Here is an 18,956-nt window from a genome sequence, read left to right as displayed (position 1 = left end):
CACTGTTGAGAAAGTGGGTTTCCCACCTTTTTTGGTCACCATCACTCCATGTCAGTATGTGCACCAGAGGCTGCCCCTCCCAGAGTGACGGCAACACTCATGACTGAGTATATGCCTGGGGAGAGGGGAGCAATAATCCCCACACCCCCAAACCAAACTGTCTAGGCAACTTGAGAAGAACCTCTTTAGAACTGTAAGTTGGGACAACAGAAATAACAGCCATGCATGGATTTGGAACATCCTTCACTCACACATAGCTTCTGTAACTAACTTCTTCTTTTGGAACAGATTAGAACCATAAATTTAATCCAGTGTCTCCTAACAACCCCAGATGAAACAAATTAAATCTTTTTCTCAATTTAAAAAACACAGAAAATGAAACTTAGGGATAGCTAATTAAAATTCTAGGTCCCCAGAATAAGAGGGTGAGAAGGGACAATCTGGGCCCAGTTTAAAGGAAAGCAGAATGGAGTTGGTCTAGAAGAAACTGTCTCACATGAGAGTCAGAGGAGGAAACAGAGATGTCGGGCAGGTAGAGCAGGGAGCTGCGGGCAGTGAGAGAGACGGAAGGTGAAAGACTTGGGACAGAAGGGAAGAAATGTGCCCTGTGACTCAGCCCGCTGGCAGAAATGCTTCCTCAGCCGAGGGGGTCTGGTGCCCTGCACACTACACAACAAGACATACAGGCGCTTCCTCTCAGGAACCTGGGAACGTTGTTTGGAGCCTGTGTTTTATGAGAAATTCCATTTGATGGAAAAGTTAAAGGTTAAAAGTGGTCAGAGAATAGTTAGGCAGAAATATGTGTCAACTGTTAAGAAAACTGCATGGCTGGTTCTTACTCGCATTTTATGCTAAATAATTATTGGCTCCTTTTGAGCTCCTTCCATTTTTAGGAACCACTTCAAATGAGAGAGCTACCAAGTTAACAAGTGCAGGTTAGAGTGTGTCCCTGGTGTGAGAGTACAGATAGGATTCTGTGACTGACCTCTCTAGGGAATTTTATGTAAGATGTCCCCAGGAGGGTAAGGTTACATGTAATCTTGTGGGTTAAGACTGGTCACTGCAACATGACCTGCTCAGCAAGAAGGTTCTTCCTCGCTGCTCAAAAGAACCCCCCTGAAACAATCACCTCCGCCACCACCACCACCACAAGAAACTAAATGTTGACACCAAAGGGCATAAACAATACAAAATACATCTCATACATATATATGTACATGTATATATATGTGTGTGTGTACACACACACACACACACACACACACGTATAAAATTCCGACACCATTCCATCAGGCCCATACATGCACCGAAGAACCACATCCCCAGAACCCACTCCCCTACCTGGGACGGCGGGGAGGTGGAAAAAGAGGTGGTGCACACTTCTTGAGAATCTTCTACAGAAGGATATGTCACTCCAGTGTCCTCACCAGTGGTTCTATAGTGCGGAGAAAGGAAGCCAGGGACTTTATGGTGATGACGGTCAATTTTAGTCAATTTTAGAAAGGACACGAAGGGATACAAGTTGTGACAACAATGGTTTCAGGCAGAGTTCGTAAGGGTTCAGCAAAAGAGCTGTGTGGAGTCCTTCATAATTTCAAACTTTTCCATCCAGAGGTTGAAAATGGCTTCTTTTTTAAAACCCAAACATCTTATCTGACATATCATTTGAGAGTGTTTGCTTGAGCCTGGCCAGCGCTGGGGCCAAAGAATGGTCAGGAACAGACTGCAGTGAGAAAAAAGTCTAGACTACCGAGACAAACCTACCCTTCAGTTTCAGCAGTCCTCCACATAAAGGCAGTGCCCTTCCTGATATATATCTAATCCAACCTCTGGAGAATTCCAGACTTTATTTTCTGAGAACTAGGCCTGATGATATTTAACTCTCACGTACAACTGAAATGTGCCAATGGTAACATGAAAACCATCTAATGGTTTTAAAAGGATATTAATTTGCAAAGGATATTACATAAATCACTGTCATTCTTGTAGTCTCAAAGTCAAATCACTACTGTCAAGATCCAACATGTCCAAGAATTTTCTGAGGCATTCCATCAGGGCCCCATGCCCACTGGTGAGTACCGATAAAGGTGCTCTATGCACCTATGCAAGACGGATGCTTCTGCTGGCCTGTTTGGGAGAGTGCCTTTCACATTCCTCACCTGTAATTGCAGGGGTGCATGGGCGAGGAGCTGGGATAGGGTCGGTCCACAAAGTGATCAATGATAATCCCCATGATGGGTGGGGTCCTCTCAAATTGCCTGTAATGCAATAAGCAGATTGCAGGACTTGTCAGAATGCCCTGCCAGCCTCCCTGAAGTCCTCAGAGGGCCCCTCACCCAACATCTATTAGCAGGGACCACCAGAGCCTTAACGGTCCCATCCTTACATATAAACCACCATTCCTACATGGCCTGCTCCGGGGCAGTCAGGTTCTCCAATGAGACAGGATCTCTCTGGATTCTATTTTTAAGAAGGGGACTGATTTTAGCAATGGCAAGGCTGAACTGTAGCCTTAGCCGTAGAATTTGGGTGGAAACAACTTTCGTATCTTTAGAAGAACTCTTTTGGATTCCAGTGCTCTTTCCTCACCTGGTGGACATGAATGCCAAGTTAATTCTGTAAGCACAAGATAGAGTGATGGTGCCCACAGGGGTGCCCACTGTCCCAACACGCACAGTCTGGAAACCTAGGAAAAGAGAAAGAATCAGCTTGTCCCCAGAGGACGCGAACACTGCTCCCGACCTTTCTCTCCTTGAACCAACCTCTAGCATGATCTACTAAGCACCTTGAGTGTGTCAGTTTCGTGTGTGTGTGTGTGTTTCTTTTAATTAATTCCACATTGACCTAACATTAGCAAGGAAAGCAGTACTCTATTTCCAGATAAAACTACCTCCGAAGAGGTAAAACAATGGTTAACCCTAAAGCCTGAGCAAGTCCTACCCGCACTGTCACACACCCAATGAGACAGCCAAGGGGCACCAGGAGTTTGTCACACAGATACCTCCAAAGTATGAAGCTGCTACGCTGCCACGCCAGAGCTAAGTCCGAAAGAGGCCCAGGGCCTTGCAGATGACACTCCCACTCAAGCTCTCCTGGTTTTCTTGGTTTCACTGTCAATTTTTCAAAACTGTTACTTACCAGAAATATTTAACATGATACATACCTTCCCCTAAGCCATTCAGCTGAACTTCCCCAAAATATATCCTGCAAGGAAGAAAAAGATATGTCACCTGATTCTTTATTCCAATGGCCCCTATAGCAAAAACACCTAGAAACAAAATAAATAAAACCTTTCTTTTCTTATCTACATGAACACCTCTCCACTGGAGTAATAATGCTACTACTTCAATTAAGCTGCAGGCAAGGGGGTGCAAATGGAAAGGATTAGCTTAAAAAGGAAGTTTCTTCTTCCCCATCCTGCAATGTGCTTTTTTAAAAGTACGCCTACTAAGAAATAAAGAATACACACATAAAATTGGCATGTAAATCGGAACTACTGTTAGAGGGTACTAGAGTTCTAAAATTGAGGTATGACTGGCACACAACATTTTATTTATTTCAGGTACACAGCATAGTGATCTGGTATCTGGACACGTTGTGAAAGAATCACCACAGTGGGTCTGGTTAGCATTTGTCACCATACATAGTCACAGAATTTTCTTTTTTGTGTGATGAGAACTTTTAAGCTCTACTCTCTTAGCAACTTTCAATTATGCAGCAGAAGACACTAGAATTTGAACAGTGGTCTTCAATTAAGAGGAGCTCTCTGTGCTTGTCACAAGTCATTCCAAGATAAATTGGTTGAAAAATGAGAAAATCTTTTCTAGCTCAGAATAACTAGGTAAGATTATTCTAAAAATATAAAAACAATAAAACCTTCCCATGAGTCTCCCTTGAAAACCAATGTAAATTAGCTAAAATTCTGAATTATAAAACTCTGAAAATGTATTTTTAAATTTCTCAAGTAATATTGTTATAAATTAAATCCATACGTGGGTTTGTTTAATAACAACCACGCCCCAACAATGTACAAAGCCCTAAGGTTAGGTGTTAGGATGAGACAGGATAAATTAGAGATGAGATTCAGGATAAACCTGAAGCCTACCTCTCACAGATTATAGTCTGGTATGGGAGACAGCCCATAAATATCTGAAATAAATGCATGAGTGACAGCCACAATAAAGCAGGGTCAGCGAACTTTTGTTGAAAGGGTCAGACAGTAAATATTTTAGGCTTATTGGCCACACCGTCTGTGGTAACTGCTCAGTTTTGCTGATGTCCTGCGAAAGCAACCACTGATGATACATATTGAATGTGGCGCCTATTTTTAAAATAAGTTTATTTAACGCTCTGGTTTCTCTTCATATCGTATTAATCTTTCGCCTTTTACTAAAATAACTTTATTTATAAAAATAATGAAATGGTCTGCTGGCACAGTTTGTTGACTCTTGCCATTAAGCAATATACGAACTTAATTGCCATTAAGCAATATACAGACTGTTAATGAGGTTTTGCTAGATACACTCTAATAAAAAACTGACATTTAATCAGTTCACTATAAATTTGAATACTGGTACAGTACTTAAAATAATCTAATTATGCTAAACTTATCCTTAGCTACACTCTTTATGCCATTCAGTTGCTAGGCAAAAGTTTTCCTCCTGGATAGTAGAAAATAAAACTTCAGTTCAATCTTTAAGAACAACAAATTCAGAATCACTTTTTGTAACATTATCAAATCTACAGGGTGAGAAAAATAATAATACTGCTTTAAAAAACAAGGCTGTTCTTTCATGTTATAAGGCTATACTGTTAATCTGTTAATAGTATTATAAAAACTAAAAACAGAGCTAAATCTCCAATAAGATTGATCACCTACTTCTTTCTCTCTGGTTCAAATCATAGTCATTTGCATCCAAAAGCACTCCTAAATGATAAACAGTGAGCAATAAATACCGTATTACTCCAGAGATACAAGACACAGGAAGATTTTAAATAGTGGTATGACACGGACTAAGAGTCCTAGTTAACTAAATTGGTGACCAGTAGTATAATGTGGATACTCATAAAATGACAAAAGTCAAGGGGACTTAGCATAGATAAATGAGAGGTAAGAATTAGAAAGTAATCTTTTTGTTGTGTCTGAATAAAAGTCTAGTGATTTGGAATACTCAACTTGAAACCTGGAAAGACTACAGAGAAGATGACAAAAACCTACCAAAGACTTGGAAAAAATAAATATGGGGAGGATTGCTAGATTATTGCTAACATTGTTAAAGAATGGCCCTGGCTGCTGTGGATCAGTGGATTGAGCACTGGGCCTGTGAACTGAAAGGTCACCAGTTCAATTCCCAGTCAGGGCAAATGCCTGGGTTGCAGGCCAGGTGACCAGCTGGGGGCATGTGAGTGGCAACTAATAGATGTTTCTCTCACACTTGCATTCTCCCTTCTCCTCTCTCTAAAAAATAAGTACAATTTTTAAAGAAATAAATAAAAGTTAAAAATAAAATAACTGAATTAGTAGTTTGTTAGACAAAATGTTTTAATATAACTCCAGAATATAAGAAGGCAGAATCTGCCCAGGATAGTCTGTTTTTTAAAGTCTTAAGTTCCTTTTCCCTCTTTGAGGTCCTACCAACAAAACCTCAGAATCCAACACATAGGAATTATGACTGTGCCCAGACAAAAGGACAAAGAACCTGGTAGCCTTGGAAAGCTGAGTTCTTAAGAGAGGACAGATAATCACAGTAAAGCTATTGCATCAGCTACCCAACCACCTGTCCGAAAATTAATCACAGATACCAGAATGCCACTCAGACGTGTGCAACGTGATGGGGCTGACAAGCAAATCAAGGAGGGTGAGCAGCCATGCTGTTTACCTGTATAATATGACATATTCATGCCCTTGTTTCCTGGAGAGTCTGTAAGCTGGTGTCACCCTAGTTATAGCAAGGAGTGACTTCAGCAGCAACGACAATCTGTTGTACACCGTGTAGGAAACTTTGATTTCTTTATCACACCTGTGGGGCACAGACACTATCAGCATTCCCCTATTCAACTAACATAAAACAAAGAACAGAATAGCAATGGATAGCCCTGGCTGGCTGGGTAGCTCAGTTGGTTACAGCATCATCCCAATACGCCAAGGATGCAGGTTCAATCCCCAGTCAGGGCACATACAGGAATCAACCAATGAATGCATAAATAAGGGGAACAACAAATTGATGTTTCTGTCTCTCTCTAAAAAATAAAAAAAATTAAATACAATGGATATTACAGATATTATTTATGTTCCATCTATTGACTGAGACTAACTTGTTATCATTACTCATAAATTCTGATAGAACATAAACTTTTGTAGTTCAAATACACCATTCAGAGTATCACAGCCAACAGAGACAGTTGCAAATTAAGCAGCAGAACTGTTCAAAATCAAATTTATTATTAAAACAGGCTCTGAACTGAAGCTGTAATCAGAGTTCTTTGTCAGTTTACTACAGATTGTTGAGATAAACCAATAAACCAAAGTTTCACCTTCTCATGCACTGGGCACAGGGAGATGGGCACCAAAGGGCACCCGATACATTTTTTCTAGCTTTGAAGCAGTTATCAAGAAATAAAGGAACACATTTAAAAATAGTAATTCAATGTTGCAATTACATTAATGAAGATGCAAACACAATTTCAATGTACTGTCTTATGAGCTGTCTACCTCTATATATCTGTTTGGTAGTGAACTTTGGTTATAGTGGACTATAACCTGGCAATCGCTTTCTAGTTTTAAAAACTGCTCATACCATACATACTTATTACTGAAATTTTTCTTTTGATATGTTGCTATTTCCTCAATTTTCCTACAGTATAATCTTGCAAACTGAAACTCGAGGTAGGAAATAACCTAATCTGCCTTAAAGAAGAAAATGGAGGCGGGGAGTAACATGCATTTCCAATAGTGACCAACATGGTGTATAAAGGAGTAGGGAGGGGAAATCTCACTGGATTTCTGCCACTCAGAAAACAGACAAACTAGAGTAGTCATGTTACAAGAGCTCCCAAGGGATTTAATCAAAGAACTATCTGTACCCTGGGAAAACAACAAACTCTTTTCAGCTCTCTCTGCTCCTTTCCCTGTTGAGTCTCTGCACTAATGCTCCCTCTGAAGGTCATCTCTGTACTAGGGCTGGAAGCCAAGCATGAAGCAAATTGCAGCAAAGACCTATTGGTTTCATTAAGTGAGCAGCACAACCTCCATGACTGGTAACAAAGCCCTGCTTTTCACAAGATGTCATCTGCTTTATCCTCAGCTACCCAAACCAAGGAACCTAAGGCAGAGAACTTACTTTTCATTCATTTCAAGACACCAAATTTCTAGTTCCATGGAATCTCCCTATAGATGGGACAAATGAAAGGTATTTCAATTTTATTTGTATTTAAAAATTATCTTTTTTCTTATTACAAAGCACTATAGAATCATTATAAGATATATTATGAAGTATAAATAAGCAAAAAGAAAAAAGTTATCAACTTATAATCCATCAGCCACTTCTCTAAATAAAAGTGAAGTCATATCACATATACTATTTTATTAATAAATACAACATGGAATTTTCATTCTAATGAAAAGTTCTGCATTATGTTAAATAGTTGTATAATATTCCAGTACAGGACCATCATTTACCAAACCAGTCCCCCCATGCTTGGGCATAGAGGTTGTTTCTAATTTTTCACTGTTATAAACATCATTATGAAAAATAGCCTTGAGATCAAAACTTTGCATGTACCCTGAATTCCTTAATGCAAATGTCCAGAATTAGAATTATTAGATCAAAGAGTACTCACACTTCTAACACTTTTGCTATGTATATCCAAATTGCTCTTCAGTTAGGCCAACACTTCCAGTGATGGAGGGAGCCTTTCCTTCCACTTCCATAGGGGGTATTTTAAGTGATACAGCAATTAAAGAATACCTTAACAAGCTCCTTATTTTTTATTATTTTTAGCTGTCTGATATCTTTAGCCAAACTGTTCAGTCTCTCCCTGTGTTACTCTGAACAGACTTAGGCTAGTGGGTGGGAAAGAAAAGACTAAAGCCAGAACCCCTCAACCAGGTAATAATCCAATGTGTCACTCAGTGAGAAAGCTAGTCACATACTTTTGAACACAAGTAACCTTTTACTAATCCACTGGAAGAGGGTTATTCTTTTAGGCTTGAGAGTAAACTCGTGTTAGTTTGTGGAATAGACAAGTGTATTTATTCTAGATCAAATTTAAATATGTATCCTTAACATATATCCTTTTCATTATATTATTATTTCTAAATGACATGATGAATCTGAATTCTCCTCATCCCCCCAAAAAATCAGGGAATGGACTGGCTAATAGGAAGTACCCAATGACAAGAGGGTGTGGTTTCTCTAGGACAATCAGAATCATTTATAGTCAGATTTCACAGATGCCTGGGAAATGAAAGAGTTCTTCTAGGGATTCCTTTTCATAGTGACTCCCTATGAATCACTATGAAAAATACTTCAGAGTATAAACTGGCAATTCAATAAAGAATAGAAGTTTTGTTTTATTTGGTTCCAAGGTTTCCATGGAACCAAATAAACTCATCAATAGCTAAGTACATGCCATCCCAGGCACCAAATTAGGCACCGAGATGATTATTTATTCACATTCTGCCTCATTTCAAGGAGAATTTGAAGACATACAAAGATACATAAGATGTAGCACAGCTGCTGACCTCCAGAACAGACGTGTGAAGTGGGTACAGGAACAGGTAAGAATCTTCTATTATATGTAATGTTAGACACTTTACAAATAAGGATTAAGTGAAAAATACTGCAGCTCTGCCAAGACTGTGAAGTGTCATGTTAGTCTGGTGGTAGGGGTGGGGGTGAAGTAAGTAATTTGGCCAAAGTCACTCAACTGGGACCTGAACTTGGGTCTGTGTAGCTCCAGACTCTAACTGCCATTCATTATACCATACAGCCTCACAGTCTTGTAGTAGAAAAAGATTAATAAACATACAAGTAACAATATCTGCCTCAATCCTAACAGAATTAAGATGAGTAAAAAAATATCAATATAGCAAGTTTTACTCTAGAAACAAATACAAACAAAGTACATGGAAGTCTAAAGAGAGTCGTTACCTCTCTCTCTAGAAGAGGGAAGATTTTCTTGAGGATAAGCAGAAACATGTCATCTACAGATGACATACATATACAGTGAGAGTGACGAGGGTACTCCAGGTGGTTGGAAGAGTAAATGAGCAAACCGTGACCTCCTCAGAGAATGACAGGAAGCTCAGAGAGGGAAGGGGCAGGAGTAGGGCTGAGTTGGAACTGGAGTGTGAAGGGCTTTGAGGGCCATGTTACGGCACCATCCCAGCATAACCTTACCTCGGAAGTCTTGAGTGAGATCTCCACACACATAGACCTCCCGACAGCAGGCAGCTGCCCTGCCAGCGCCTTCTTTGCTTCATGTGTAACCTCTGGGATGTCTTTGATTGCCAAGTTAAACTAGAAAACAAAAGGGACTTGTCACTCACAGAAAGTGTTATGGAAACAGCCCTGACCGGTGTGGCTCATTGGCTGGGCATTGTCCCACAAAGCGAAAGGTCACATGTGTGATTCCTGGTCAGGGCACATGCCTGGGTTTCTGGCCAGGTCACCAGTATGGGCACTACCGAGAGGCAACCAATTGACATTTCTCTCTCACATCAATGTTTCTCTCCCTTTACTTCTCCCTCCCTCCCTGTCTCTCTAAAATAAGTAAATAAATCTTTAAAAATAAATAAATACTAAAAAGAATCCGTCTTTAAGAACAAAAGTATTACAGACTGTGTGTTGGGTAATGCAGGTATTGCTTTGCCTGATTAAGACATCCATTCACTTCTTCCTTCCCCATAAGAGGTATCCTGCATCAAAGCCCCAGAACTCAGGCTGAAACTGCTAATGATCTAGGACAAACACTATTAACAAGATAGTTTTGTTTTCTAAAGACTCAGCTTTTCACCTAAAACAGCATAAAACAAAGAACCAAATAAATCCAGGACTAACATTCAATAAAGAACATACTTCCCAAGTGAATGGATCAATCAGAATTAGATATTTTAATGTTATAAATCAGTAATACTACAAACAGTATCCCTCGCTACTGTGATTCCTAGTAACAAACACTGCGGTGTACCCCTTAGCAAAGAATAGGAATTTTACCCAATCTGAACCCGTTGGGGATGAAGATGAACGAGTACAAATCTTTTCTCCAAGTCGAGCCTGGACAATCACTTGAACAGTCTAAAAAACAACAACAACAAACAAATAACAACAACAAAAAAATCAAAGATGAAAAGTCTTAAATTGATTTGGCTTCAAATAAGAATTAAAGCCCTCCCACAGCAGGGTTTAAAAGACGGCAATAATCGTAAACTATCCTTTAGGAACTTAAAATGTTCACAGACAGATAGAAAAACACTACACAAAAAGAATGCCGTATATATTCCTGAGTACACAGTGTCAACCAATTAGAAGAATTATAGCTTGAGGCTTGAAATCCGCCACGTTCACACATGGCAGAAGGAAAGCTGGGCATGGTGGCTCTGACTCTCATAAAGAAACAACTCCGACAGTAGGTGTGAATATTCATTGCCATACACTTATGTAATCATAGTAGATTTAAACCAAAGACTCCAGTTATTCATATCTTGTGGCCCATATGGCAAAAGACTTCCAACTACTTTTACAACCAGAATCTACTGCCTGACTTGTACTTACATGGCAACGTTTGAAAGGAAGGAGTGATAGAGGTGAGAAGGATTTTTAGATTTAGGAAAATAAACTTCTAAAACATTTAAGACCCTGGCTGGAGAGCTCAGTTAGTTAGAGCATCGTCCTGATATGCCAAGGTTGCAGGTTTGATCTCCAGTCAGGGCACATACAAGAATCAACCAATGAATCCATCAATAAGTGGAATAGAAATCAATGCCTGTCTGTCTGTCTGTCTCCTGCTCCCTATCTCTCTCTCTCTGAAATCAACAAATAAAAACAAAAAAATAAAGCATTCAAAATTCAGTTTTAGCCCTGGCTGGTGTAGCTCAGTGGATTGAGCACAGGCCTGTGAACCAGAGGATGGAGGTTTGATTCCCAGTCAGGGCACATGCCTGGGTTGCAGGCCAGTTCCCAGCAGGGGACGCACAAGAGGCAACCATACATTGATGTTTCTCTCCCTCTCTCCTTTCCTTCCCCTCTAAAGATAAATAAGTAAAATCTAAAAAAATTTTTTTAATTAAAAAAAAAATTCAGTTTTAATTCCTCATTTACCAGAATGGAACAATGCATGAGAGTCAGACGTTCTGAGTTACGGGATGCTTTGGGAACGATGCCCAAAGTGCTGTCCATTCCAGTCCCCAGCCCTCGTTCCCACTATGAGGGAACATACTGTGCCGATCACCTGGCATAGCAGTTTGACATTTCTGCAAACAGCCCTGCAAAAAAATTTTTTTGAACAAGTAGCTGTGGAACATTGGAAGCTACTTTTTAGTTACACCCCCAGTACCGCCCCCAAACTTCACAGTTTGGTTTACAACAGACAGAAGTATCCATTAGAATGGGCAAGCTACAAGCTGTTATGCTATATTTCTAAAAAGGGAGAAGCATGGAAGTTATTTGCAACAGTTCTAGGCTCAAGAAAATGGATATATTACCTTGAGGGCAAAAAATTTAATGAATTTGTCCAGGTCCTTTCTGTCCTGGGAATTGAGATCAGTTTCCATTGCCTATGGGAATCTAAAACAGAGGAAAAAATGTTGAAGAATTGTGACTAATATCTTTTGAAAGGGACTGCCACACCAAAGCATAGAGATGGTATTGTCTACGAACTCTGTAAATAGTCATGTGGGAGGGGAAAAAATTCCCCTCTAACTAAAGATACCAAAGTGAAAAAAAATACTAAGATACTATCTTTTGAGGAAAATAAATTCTACACAAAGAGCTAAATCTAGGGACCTAAAAAATGGATAAGGACAAGCCATTTTACCTGACTCTGAATCTTCAAGCTTTCAATATAACTTATGTATTAAAAATGTTTTATTATCCAACTTATTGAAAACTATGTTTTAATGAGACAAAAACTTTGTTAGAACATAAAATGAGTTCATTTACATCCCTTCAAAAGGCCACTAAATCAATTTAACTTTGGGGAGGTTTATGGACTCTTTTGAGAATCTGATGGCAAGACAAGCCCTTTCTCCAGAAAATGTCCATGGAAACATTTGGATATAAGTACAGGGGGACCATGGATTTCATGATGCACATCATAATACCCCCAGGCTGAAACAGCTTGAAATGGGGCTGACATGAGAAAGACAGCATCTAGGAAGAGAAGAACATGAACAAAGAGGTATGAGCAACAGGGCAAAATACCTTTGGAAGTATTAAGTACTCCCATTTTCCAGAGGACTGTGTATGGATGGGGAAGTAGTAAGGCTACTTGGGGCCAGATGAAGAGAGTCTTAAATGCAATGCTAGAGCCTGGTCTGTGCCCAGTACTCTGGAAGTGGCAGCCCCCTCAGTGCGTTGGAGGGGCGGAAGTAATGGAGTGCCAGTGTTATCTGAATGGTGCTTGACAGGCAGCTTTGCTGGCCTGTTGTACAATCATTCTGGGTATGAAAAGCAGAAAAACCAATTAGGTTCTTGGCAATAACCCAGGGTTGTGGGTCAGGCTAAAACTCTAGTTACAGATATGGTTTGGAAATAGTATGGATGGGAGATATTTGACAGGATTTAAGGACTGACTGCAAAAAGTTTAATAGGATTTCAGTTAACAAAAACAGGGAAGCCAGAGAGACAGCTGGTTTTAAGGAAAGGTGTAAACCAAAGGAGAGTTGAAATAGGAAGTAATGAGTACAAGAATAGATATGTATATATGTGTATACATGTATGTATCTGAATATATGTATATATATATACACATTAAAAAGCTATTCTTGGGGGAAATAGAACTATAATGGCATAATCAATAAGATATATTTTTAAAAAGCTATTCTTTATTGAGGTATAACTTACATGTAGTGAAGTGTACAAATCTTGGGTAGACAGCACAATAAATATTTTTATATGTATACACTCTTATAACTGCAATCCAGATAAAGTTACAGAACACTTCCAAAAATCCAGAAGGTTCCTTTGTGTCCCCTCAGTCAACAAACCCACCAAAAGGTAATTATTACTCTGACCTCCATTACCACAGATTAGGTTTATCTGTTCTGAACTTCTTATAAATGGAATCAAGTAATATTAACTCTTGTGCATAGCTTCCTTTTTCCCCCCAGATAGTCACTGTTTTACTCTAACGCATCTGCAAAAAGGTTTCATCTTAATGATCTATGGAAGGACTCTGATTCATTCTAAGACACAGCTTTCTGAGAATAAAGCTGCAGACTCTCAATGGTAAAGGTGCTACCATTAAGAAAGAATGTAGACCAGGAATGCAGAGAGCAAGGCAGGCAGTGGGTATTAGTAAAGGGAAAGCACACTCAGGAGATTTTAAAATGCGGACTCAGACCTGAGTGCCATGTGTAGCTTCCCTTACTCAGTAAAATATCTGTAACATTCATTTATAACATTCAATTAAATTGCTACTATACATGTAGCAATTTATTCTTTTCATTGCTATGTAGCACTCCACTTGATGAAAAGACTACAATTTACAGTCTATTTATAAATTCTACTGTTGACAAACGGTTGGGTTGTTTCCTATTTTTAGCTATTGCATTCCTGCACCAAGTCTTTGGTGGACAGAAACACTCCCTGCTGGCAGACATAAAGCCAGGAGTTAATGATGGCTGACAGAGTATACATGTGTTCAACTTTAATAGACACTGCCAAATAGTCTTCCAGGATCTGTACCAATAAACACCCTCAGGAGGAAGGTATGGGAGTCCCAGGTACTCCACATCTGTACCGCCCGGTGGTAATTCTAATTCTCCAGTTTTAACCCTCCTGGTAGGTGTATGGGAGCATATCGGTTAGATTAATGTGCATTAAAAGATTAATGATTAAATCAGTGGTTAGACAGTGATGCATTTTCCCCTACTGCTGCCTTTTCATATACTAATTAGCCATTTGGATATCCTGTTTTGTGACACGCTAGTTTAAGCCCTTTGTACATGCAAAGAATTAGGCTGTGGCCTAGCCAGGTGGGAGAGTTGGCTGAAGCATTGTCTAGATACACCGAGGTCTCAGGTTTGATCCCTGGTCAGGGCACATACAAGAAGCAACCAATGACTGCATAAATGAGTGGAACAAACTGACGTCTCTGTCTATCTGCCTGCCTGTCTCTCTCCTTCTCTCAGATCATTCAATAAAATTTATTTAACAAAAAAAAAAGGAAGAAAGAAAATAAAGACTCTAGGAAAATATCTACATAAAAGAGCCATAAAGAGAAATGTAAGAACCAATCAGAGAAATAGGAGGCAAAATGTTTTCCTAGCAGTTTTCACTGAAACTAAGGGAAAATTAACATTTCAAGTTTAAAGGGATGGTCAAATAACATGAAGCTCTTGTAGAGAAGGCAAAAAATTAGGTCTACCCATCTTAGGTTTTCAAGCTGGGATTCTTTAACAAAAAACAGATTAAGAAGAAAAAGAGTTTATTAACATGTACAGCACACATCAGGTAAGAGAAACTTCAATGACAGTAACTGAAAAGTAGTGGCTTAGAACTGCAGCTTATACGGGATTGTCAACAAAGAACAACCCATTTGTAGAGAAAAGACAGGATGAGGGAAAGCAGTTTTAGGCATCCAGGGGCTACAACTGCGGGAAGGTAAATAAATACCTGGGAGGAAACTAGAGTAAGGTTTGTTTGCCCAATCCTCTGGGGCCCTCCCTGAGCTGATAAGGGTCTGTCTCAAGTAAAAGGAGATTTTATAGCTTGCCTTTAGGGAGAAAGGGGAGAGAGTAAATAGAGGTTTTCCTACATTTGCTTAATTGCCTTTAGCTCATAATAATTTATTTGGGGGTGACATATTCTGGTTTCCTTCACCCTCAAAAGGTGAGGAAAAGGCCACTGGCATTGCATTGCTAAAGAGCTTTGAAAGGATGGTTTCTTAGAGTAGAGAACAGATTTGGTTTCTCGGGAGAAGTTAGACAGGAAAAGAGCTCAAGCTGTTCTGTTAAAAGGATTTTCCCTGTAGGATAGGGACATCTCAGCAAATGTATAAGGAGGGAGAAGAAATCAATGAAGGAGAAATAAAACACCTCTGAAAGAAATAATTATCAGAATAAGATGCCACAGGAGAGCCCACTGTGATCACAACAGGTTAAAGCCTGTAGTGATCCAAATTATAAAGGATGTATCTTTTGGGGCCTAACATCTGTATGTTGGACAGCATTTGTAATGGATACCCACTTTAGATCTAATTAAGGACACTGACAAATGTTAAAGTAAAAATAAGACCTTTTAAAGGGTTGAACAGCTCAAGGCCCTGAAGCCCCACGGAAACCTGGTGAGACGAGATTAGTGCTGGAGGACTGTGCTGCCCTCAGCTCACACTGAGGGGAGGCCGTGCCCCACCAGCAGAGCATCTACCGATGTGAACATTGTAATGGGACGGTGACTCCTGCGACTTACTGTACCATGGAAGCACTAAAAGGATTATGTAACTAGAATTAGTTAGTGAGCCCAAAGGGGTGAGGTCTCCACCGGGGAAACAATTATCTCAGGCATCAGAGCTTGTTGTTCCCTTGGAGCCCAATCTACCATTCTTGCAACAGAAGTGCAACAGACATGTGAAACAGGACATAAATGGAGCCATTTCGAATGGGGCTGGAGCAATGTGCTGTATTATGTTCCTTGAACCTTGGGATAGGACAAACCACTGGACTGGGCTAAACCACAATTGTTTTATAAAGAACTGTTTTTAAAGTCAACAAAAAAGCTGATATCCTGATAACAAGGACTGATTGTTATGGGCTTTCTATCTGAAGACAGAATCAGTAACCAACCACAATAGCCAAGAGTAGTAGCTCAACTTGTCAGCACCAATAGAAATGTTTTCTTCTTTTCATATAATTATTCATTTCCTTTTTCTCATAAAACCCCACTGCTTTCACCCTGTAACAGGACACTGTGTGGGTTTTGGCCTGAATCTGTGGTCACCAGAGTACCATTCCTTGATCCCATGTTTCCTCTCATTCTAGTTTTTGAACTTTAGGTTAATATAAGGTTAACACTATTCTTTGCTCTTTGTAAAATTCCTCCTTTGAGTGCTCTAAGGACTATAAAGGGAAATTTGGTACAACCATTAAGTAAAAAGAGGTCTACAATTGACTTTTTCCTTTTTTCTGCCCTTAGCCAGTAACTCGTACAAACTCCTTTATATTTGCTGCATTTTCATTTCCATAGCACCTTACCCAGGTCTTGTTTCTTATCTGGAAGAGACTTATTTGGTTAGTTACTTTACGTTTGAAAGGGAACAGGATATGCCATCCCAAAATATGCTGCTATGGCGTAAAGATTATTTTAAGAGGAAGACATTTATTTGAGATTCAAAAAATGTAGAAAGAAACCTTCTTAGAGCTTCTCTTATCCTACGGCAGAAACTTCTGAGAAAATGAAGACTTCCATAAATTCCCATTACCGGTTGGCTCCTTACTCCCAGGAGAGAGACCATGCATAAAGGCACCACCAGTCCCCATCTCTGGGGGAGTTTCACCTCCATAAACAAATATTATCACAAACTTTCTGAACTCCCATTCCTTCTCCTAAAGACCTATTTGTGTGTCCCAAAGACATAAAAGCCTTTCCCCCTTGCTACTTTCTCCTACTAAGTTACATGTGCATGTCCTAAGTTCTGACCACCTCTTTGAGTTATTCATCACTGAGCACTCCTGTGGCATACACTTTGCAGGTGTTGATAACCTGTCTTATCCCTCTTTAATGTGTCTTTTGTCAGTTTAATTTGCAGGTCCTCAGCTACTGAACCTAAGAGGGTACCAGAAAAGTTTTCCTCCCCAATACCTTCTTCTAGATTTTATGGTAAGTTAAACCTCAGGCAAACTGCGAAAGGACCAATCTTAGTAATAAAGTCCCTGCATAAAACCCCAGAGCCAAGTGCTGCACGATCAAGAGGACACAACATTCCTGGAGAAGCAATAAAGATGTTTGCTACCTACCGTGGCAAGGCTGGGAGGTAGGCAAGTCACTCTCAAAACCTGAAAAAGGCCGAGTCATGAAAGTTCATAGCCACAGACCAAAAATTACACTATCTACATGGGTGGTAAGGAGACAAAAAGCCAAGAAACTAACCTAAAAAGTGGCCCAACACACTGAAAGCCCTAAAACAGGCAGAAGCAAGCCTGAAAGAGCTTCAGGAGAAGCCTTCACAGCCCTGCTCAACAGACTGCTGCCCATCCACACTCATAACCTTTCCTCCCAGCTTTCAGCTAGATGAATTCATAATTTAAAAACGTACAGACTGTACGTGAAGATAAAACACCAAAAACTCAAAAGTATGATAAGCTACACATCTGAGACAGAGTAGGCAAGTTATAAAGAAATATGCTTATCTGTGAACTTTTTTTTAAATTTATTTTTATTGTATTTTTTTTTCTATCACCATTTATCTCCCTATACCCTCTTCCATCTCCACCCACTTCTTCCTCACCCCCTACATGAGCTCATTAAACGTGTAAAAGAGAACAGATATTATATATGGGTCTTCCTTCTTTTCCTTTTTCTCCAAGTACTTTCTTGCTTTTCTTAGTCCCTCTCTGTTCTTCCTCTCCCTTTTAATGCACAAAATACAACCCAGATAAATACACTATTGCTGTCCTCTTTACATTTTTTTAATTTGCAAAAACAGTGGAAATCTAGTTCCCTTTCTCCCAGAAAACTAAATGCTGTTGTAATTCATATGACTTTAAGCTAACTTTTAAAAAAGTTTTTATCATGAGAAATTTTAAACATTATTCAACTTCAATAATGTGGGATAAGGTCTGCCTTTAGTCTCTGCCAGAAACACACATTTCTTTCTCGCTGGAAGAAAATAATGTTCCTCTAGCCCACAAATTATCTTGACAATTTTCCATATACAATGTCTGGTACATATTAAAATAAACTAGGCATTCATAGACACGAACCCAAACAACCAAAATCCAACAGACACAATAGGCATTAAACATCAGAAACACATTAATAGTTATCAGACAAAATTTAAAATTACTGTGCTTAGTATGTTCAATTAAATAAAGCACTAAATTCAGAATTTAACAGAGAACTAGAAACTATAAAAAGAACCAAACAGAAATTCCAGAACTAAAAAACAAAAACCACTAAATGAAGAACTAAATGGTTGGTTGAGTCTAACAGATTAGACCAACAGAAGATACAAATATTGCAAGGGAACATAAGCCAAAAGAAAATACATCCAGAATGAAGTACAGAAAGGCAGAAGGATGGAAAATAACGACAAGCATACAAGAGACACAAAGTAAATATATACCTGTGGGATGCTTTTCAGAGTGAACGGGCTTTAAGGGGATTTAAGGTATTGCCCCATGGCAACAGATACAAAATGAGACTTGAGGGTACCTGCGACACCGAGGACACAGGGAAAGGTTGTGCAGACGGAGTCCTGCACATAACATATGGGAGTCCCAGAGGGCAGGAGAAACAATACTAGGAAATGTACAGCTGAGAATTTTCAAGTAAATAGGCAAAGAAAAATAAAGTGGATAAATGTGGTCAGGCCTCATTACCAGGGAGTCATGAAAGTGAGCAATAGACTCTAATAGTACATTAACTGGGAGTCAATGCAGATTCTCCTGTAGGTAAAGATGCAGAGACATTAATCTGAATATAGAAAGGAAGAGAAGACAAGCAAAGGGACTAGAAGCAGAGACATCGGTGAGAAAGCTATTTCAGTAATCCCACCATTACTAAAATAATGCAGGA

The 18,956-nt window shown here is 39.4% G+C and overlaps 1 protein-coding gene across 7 annotated transcripts in view; it reads right to left on the bottom strand.

Annotated features, from left to right (window-relative positions):
• Nucleotides 1-18,956, bottom strand: part of ATG13 (autophagy related 13) — a 36,162-nt gene that overhangs the window by 10,913 nt on the left and 6,293 nt on the right. For 6 of the 7 annotated variants that reach the window (XM_053672972.1, XM_053672973.1, XM_037166112.2 and 3 more), the window contains 9 exons: nt 11,705-11,786; nt 10,218-10,298; nt 9,402-9,521; nt 7,341-7,387; nt 5,880-6,020; nt 3,164-3,204; nt 2,590-2,686; nt 2,160-2,258; nt 1,342-1,435 (listed from right to left, as the gene is read on the bottom strand). In XM_053672972.1, coding sequence (XP_053528947.1) covers nt 1,342-1,435; nt 2,160-2,258; nt 2,590-2,686; nt 3,164-3,204; nt 5,880-6,020; nt 7,341-7,387; nt 9,402-9,521; nt 10,218-10,298; nt 11,705-11,773 — 789 coding nt within the window. In that variant the 5' untranslated portion in view covers nt 11,774-11,786. The remainder of the gene's footprint in view (nt 1-1,341; nt 1,436-2,159; nt 2,259-2,589; nt 2,687-3,163; nt 3,205-5,879; nt 6,021-7,340; nt 7,388-9,401; nt 9,522-10,217; nt 10,299-11,704; nt 11,787-18,956) is intronic. The other variant, XM_053672976.1, reaches the window with a different exon arrangement.

The sequence above is a fragment of the Artibeus jamaicensis genome, unplaced genomic scaffold (assembly GCF_021234435.1).
Source record: "Artibeus jamaicensis isolate MK-2021 breed Jamaican fruit bat unplaced genomic scaffold, CSHL_Jam_final contig_797, whole genome shotgun sequence".
Lineage (NCBI taxonomy): Eukaryota > Metazoa > Chordata > Mammalia > Chiroptera > Phyllostomidae > Artibeus > Artibeus jamaicensis.
Note: the sequence above shows the minus strand (reverse complement) of the source record. Positions and strands in the feature narration are given on the sequence as shown.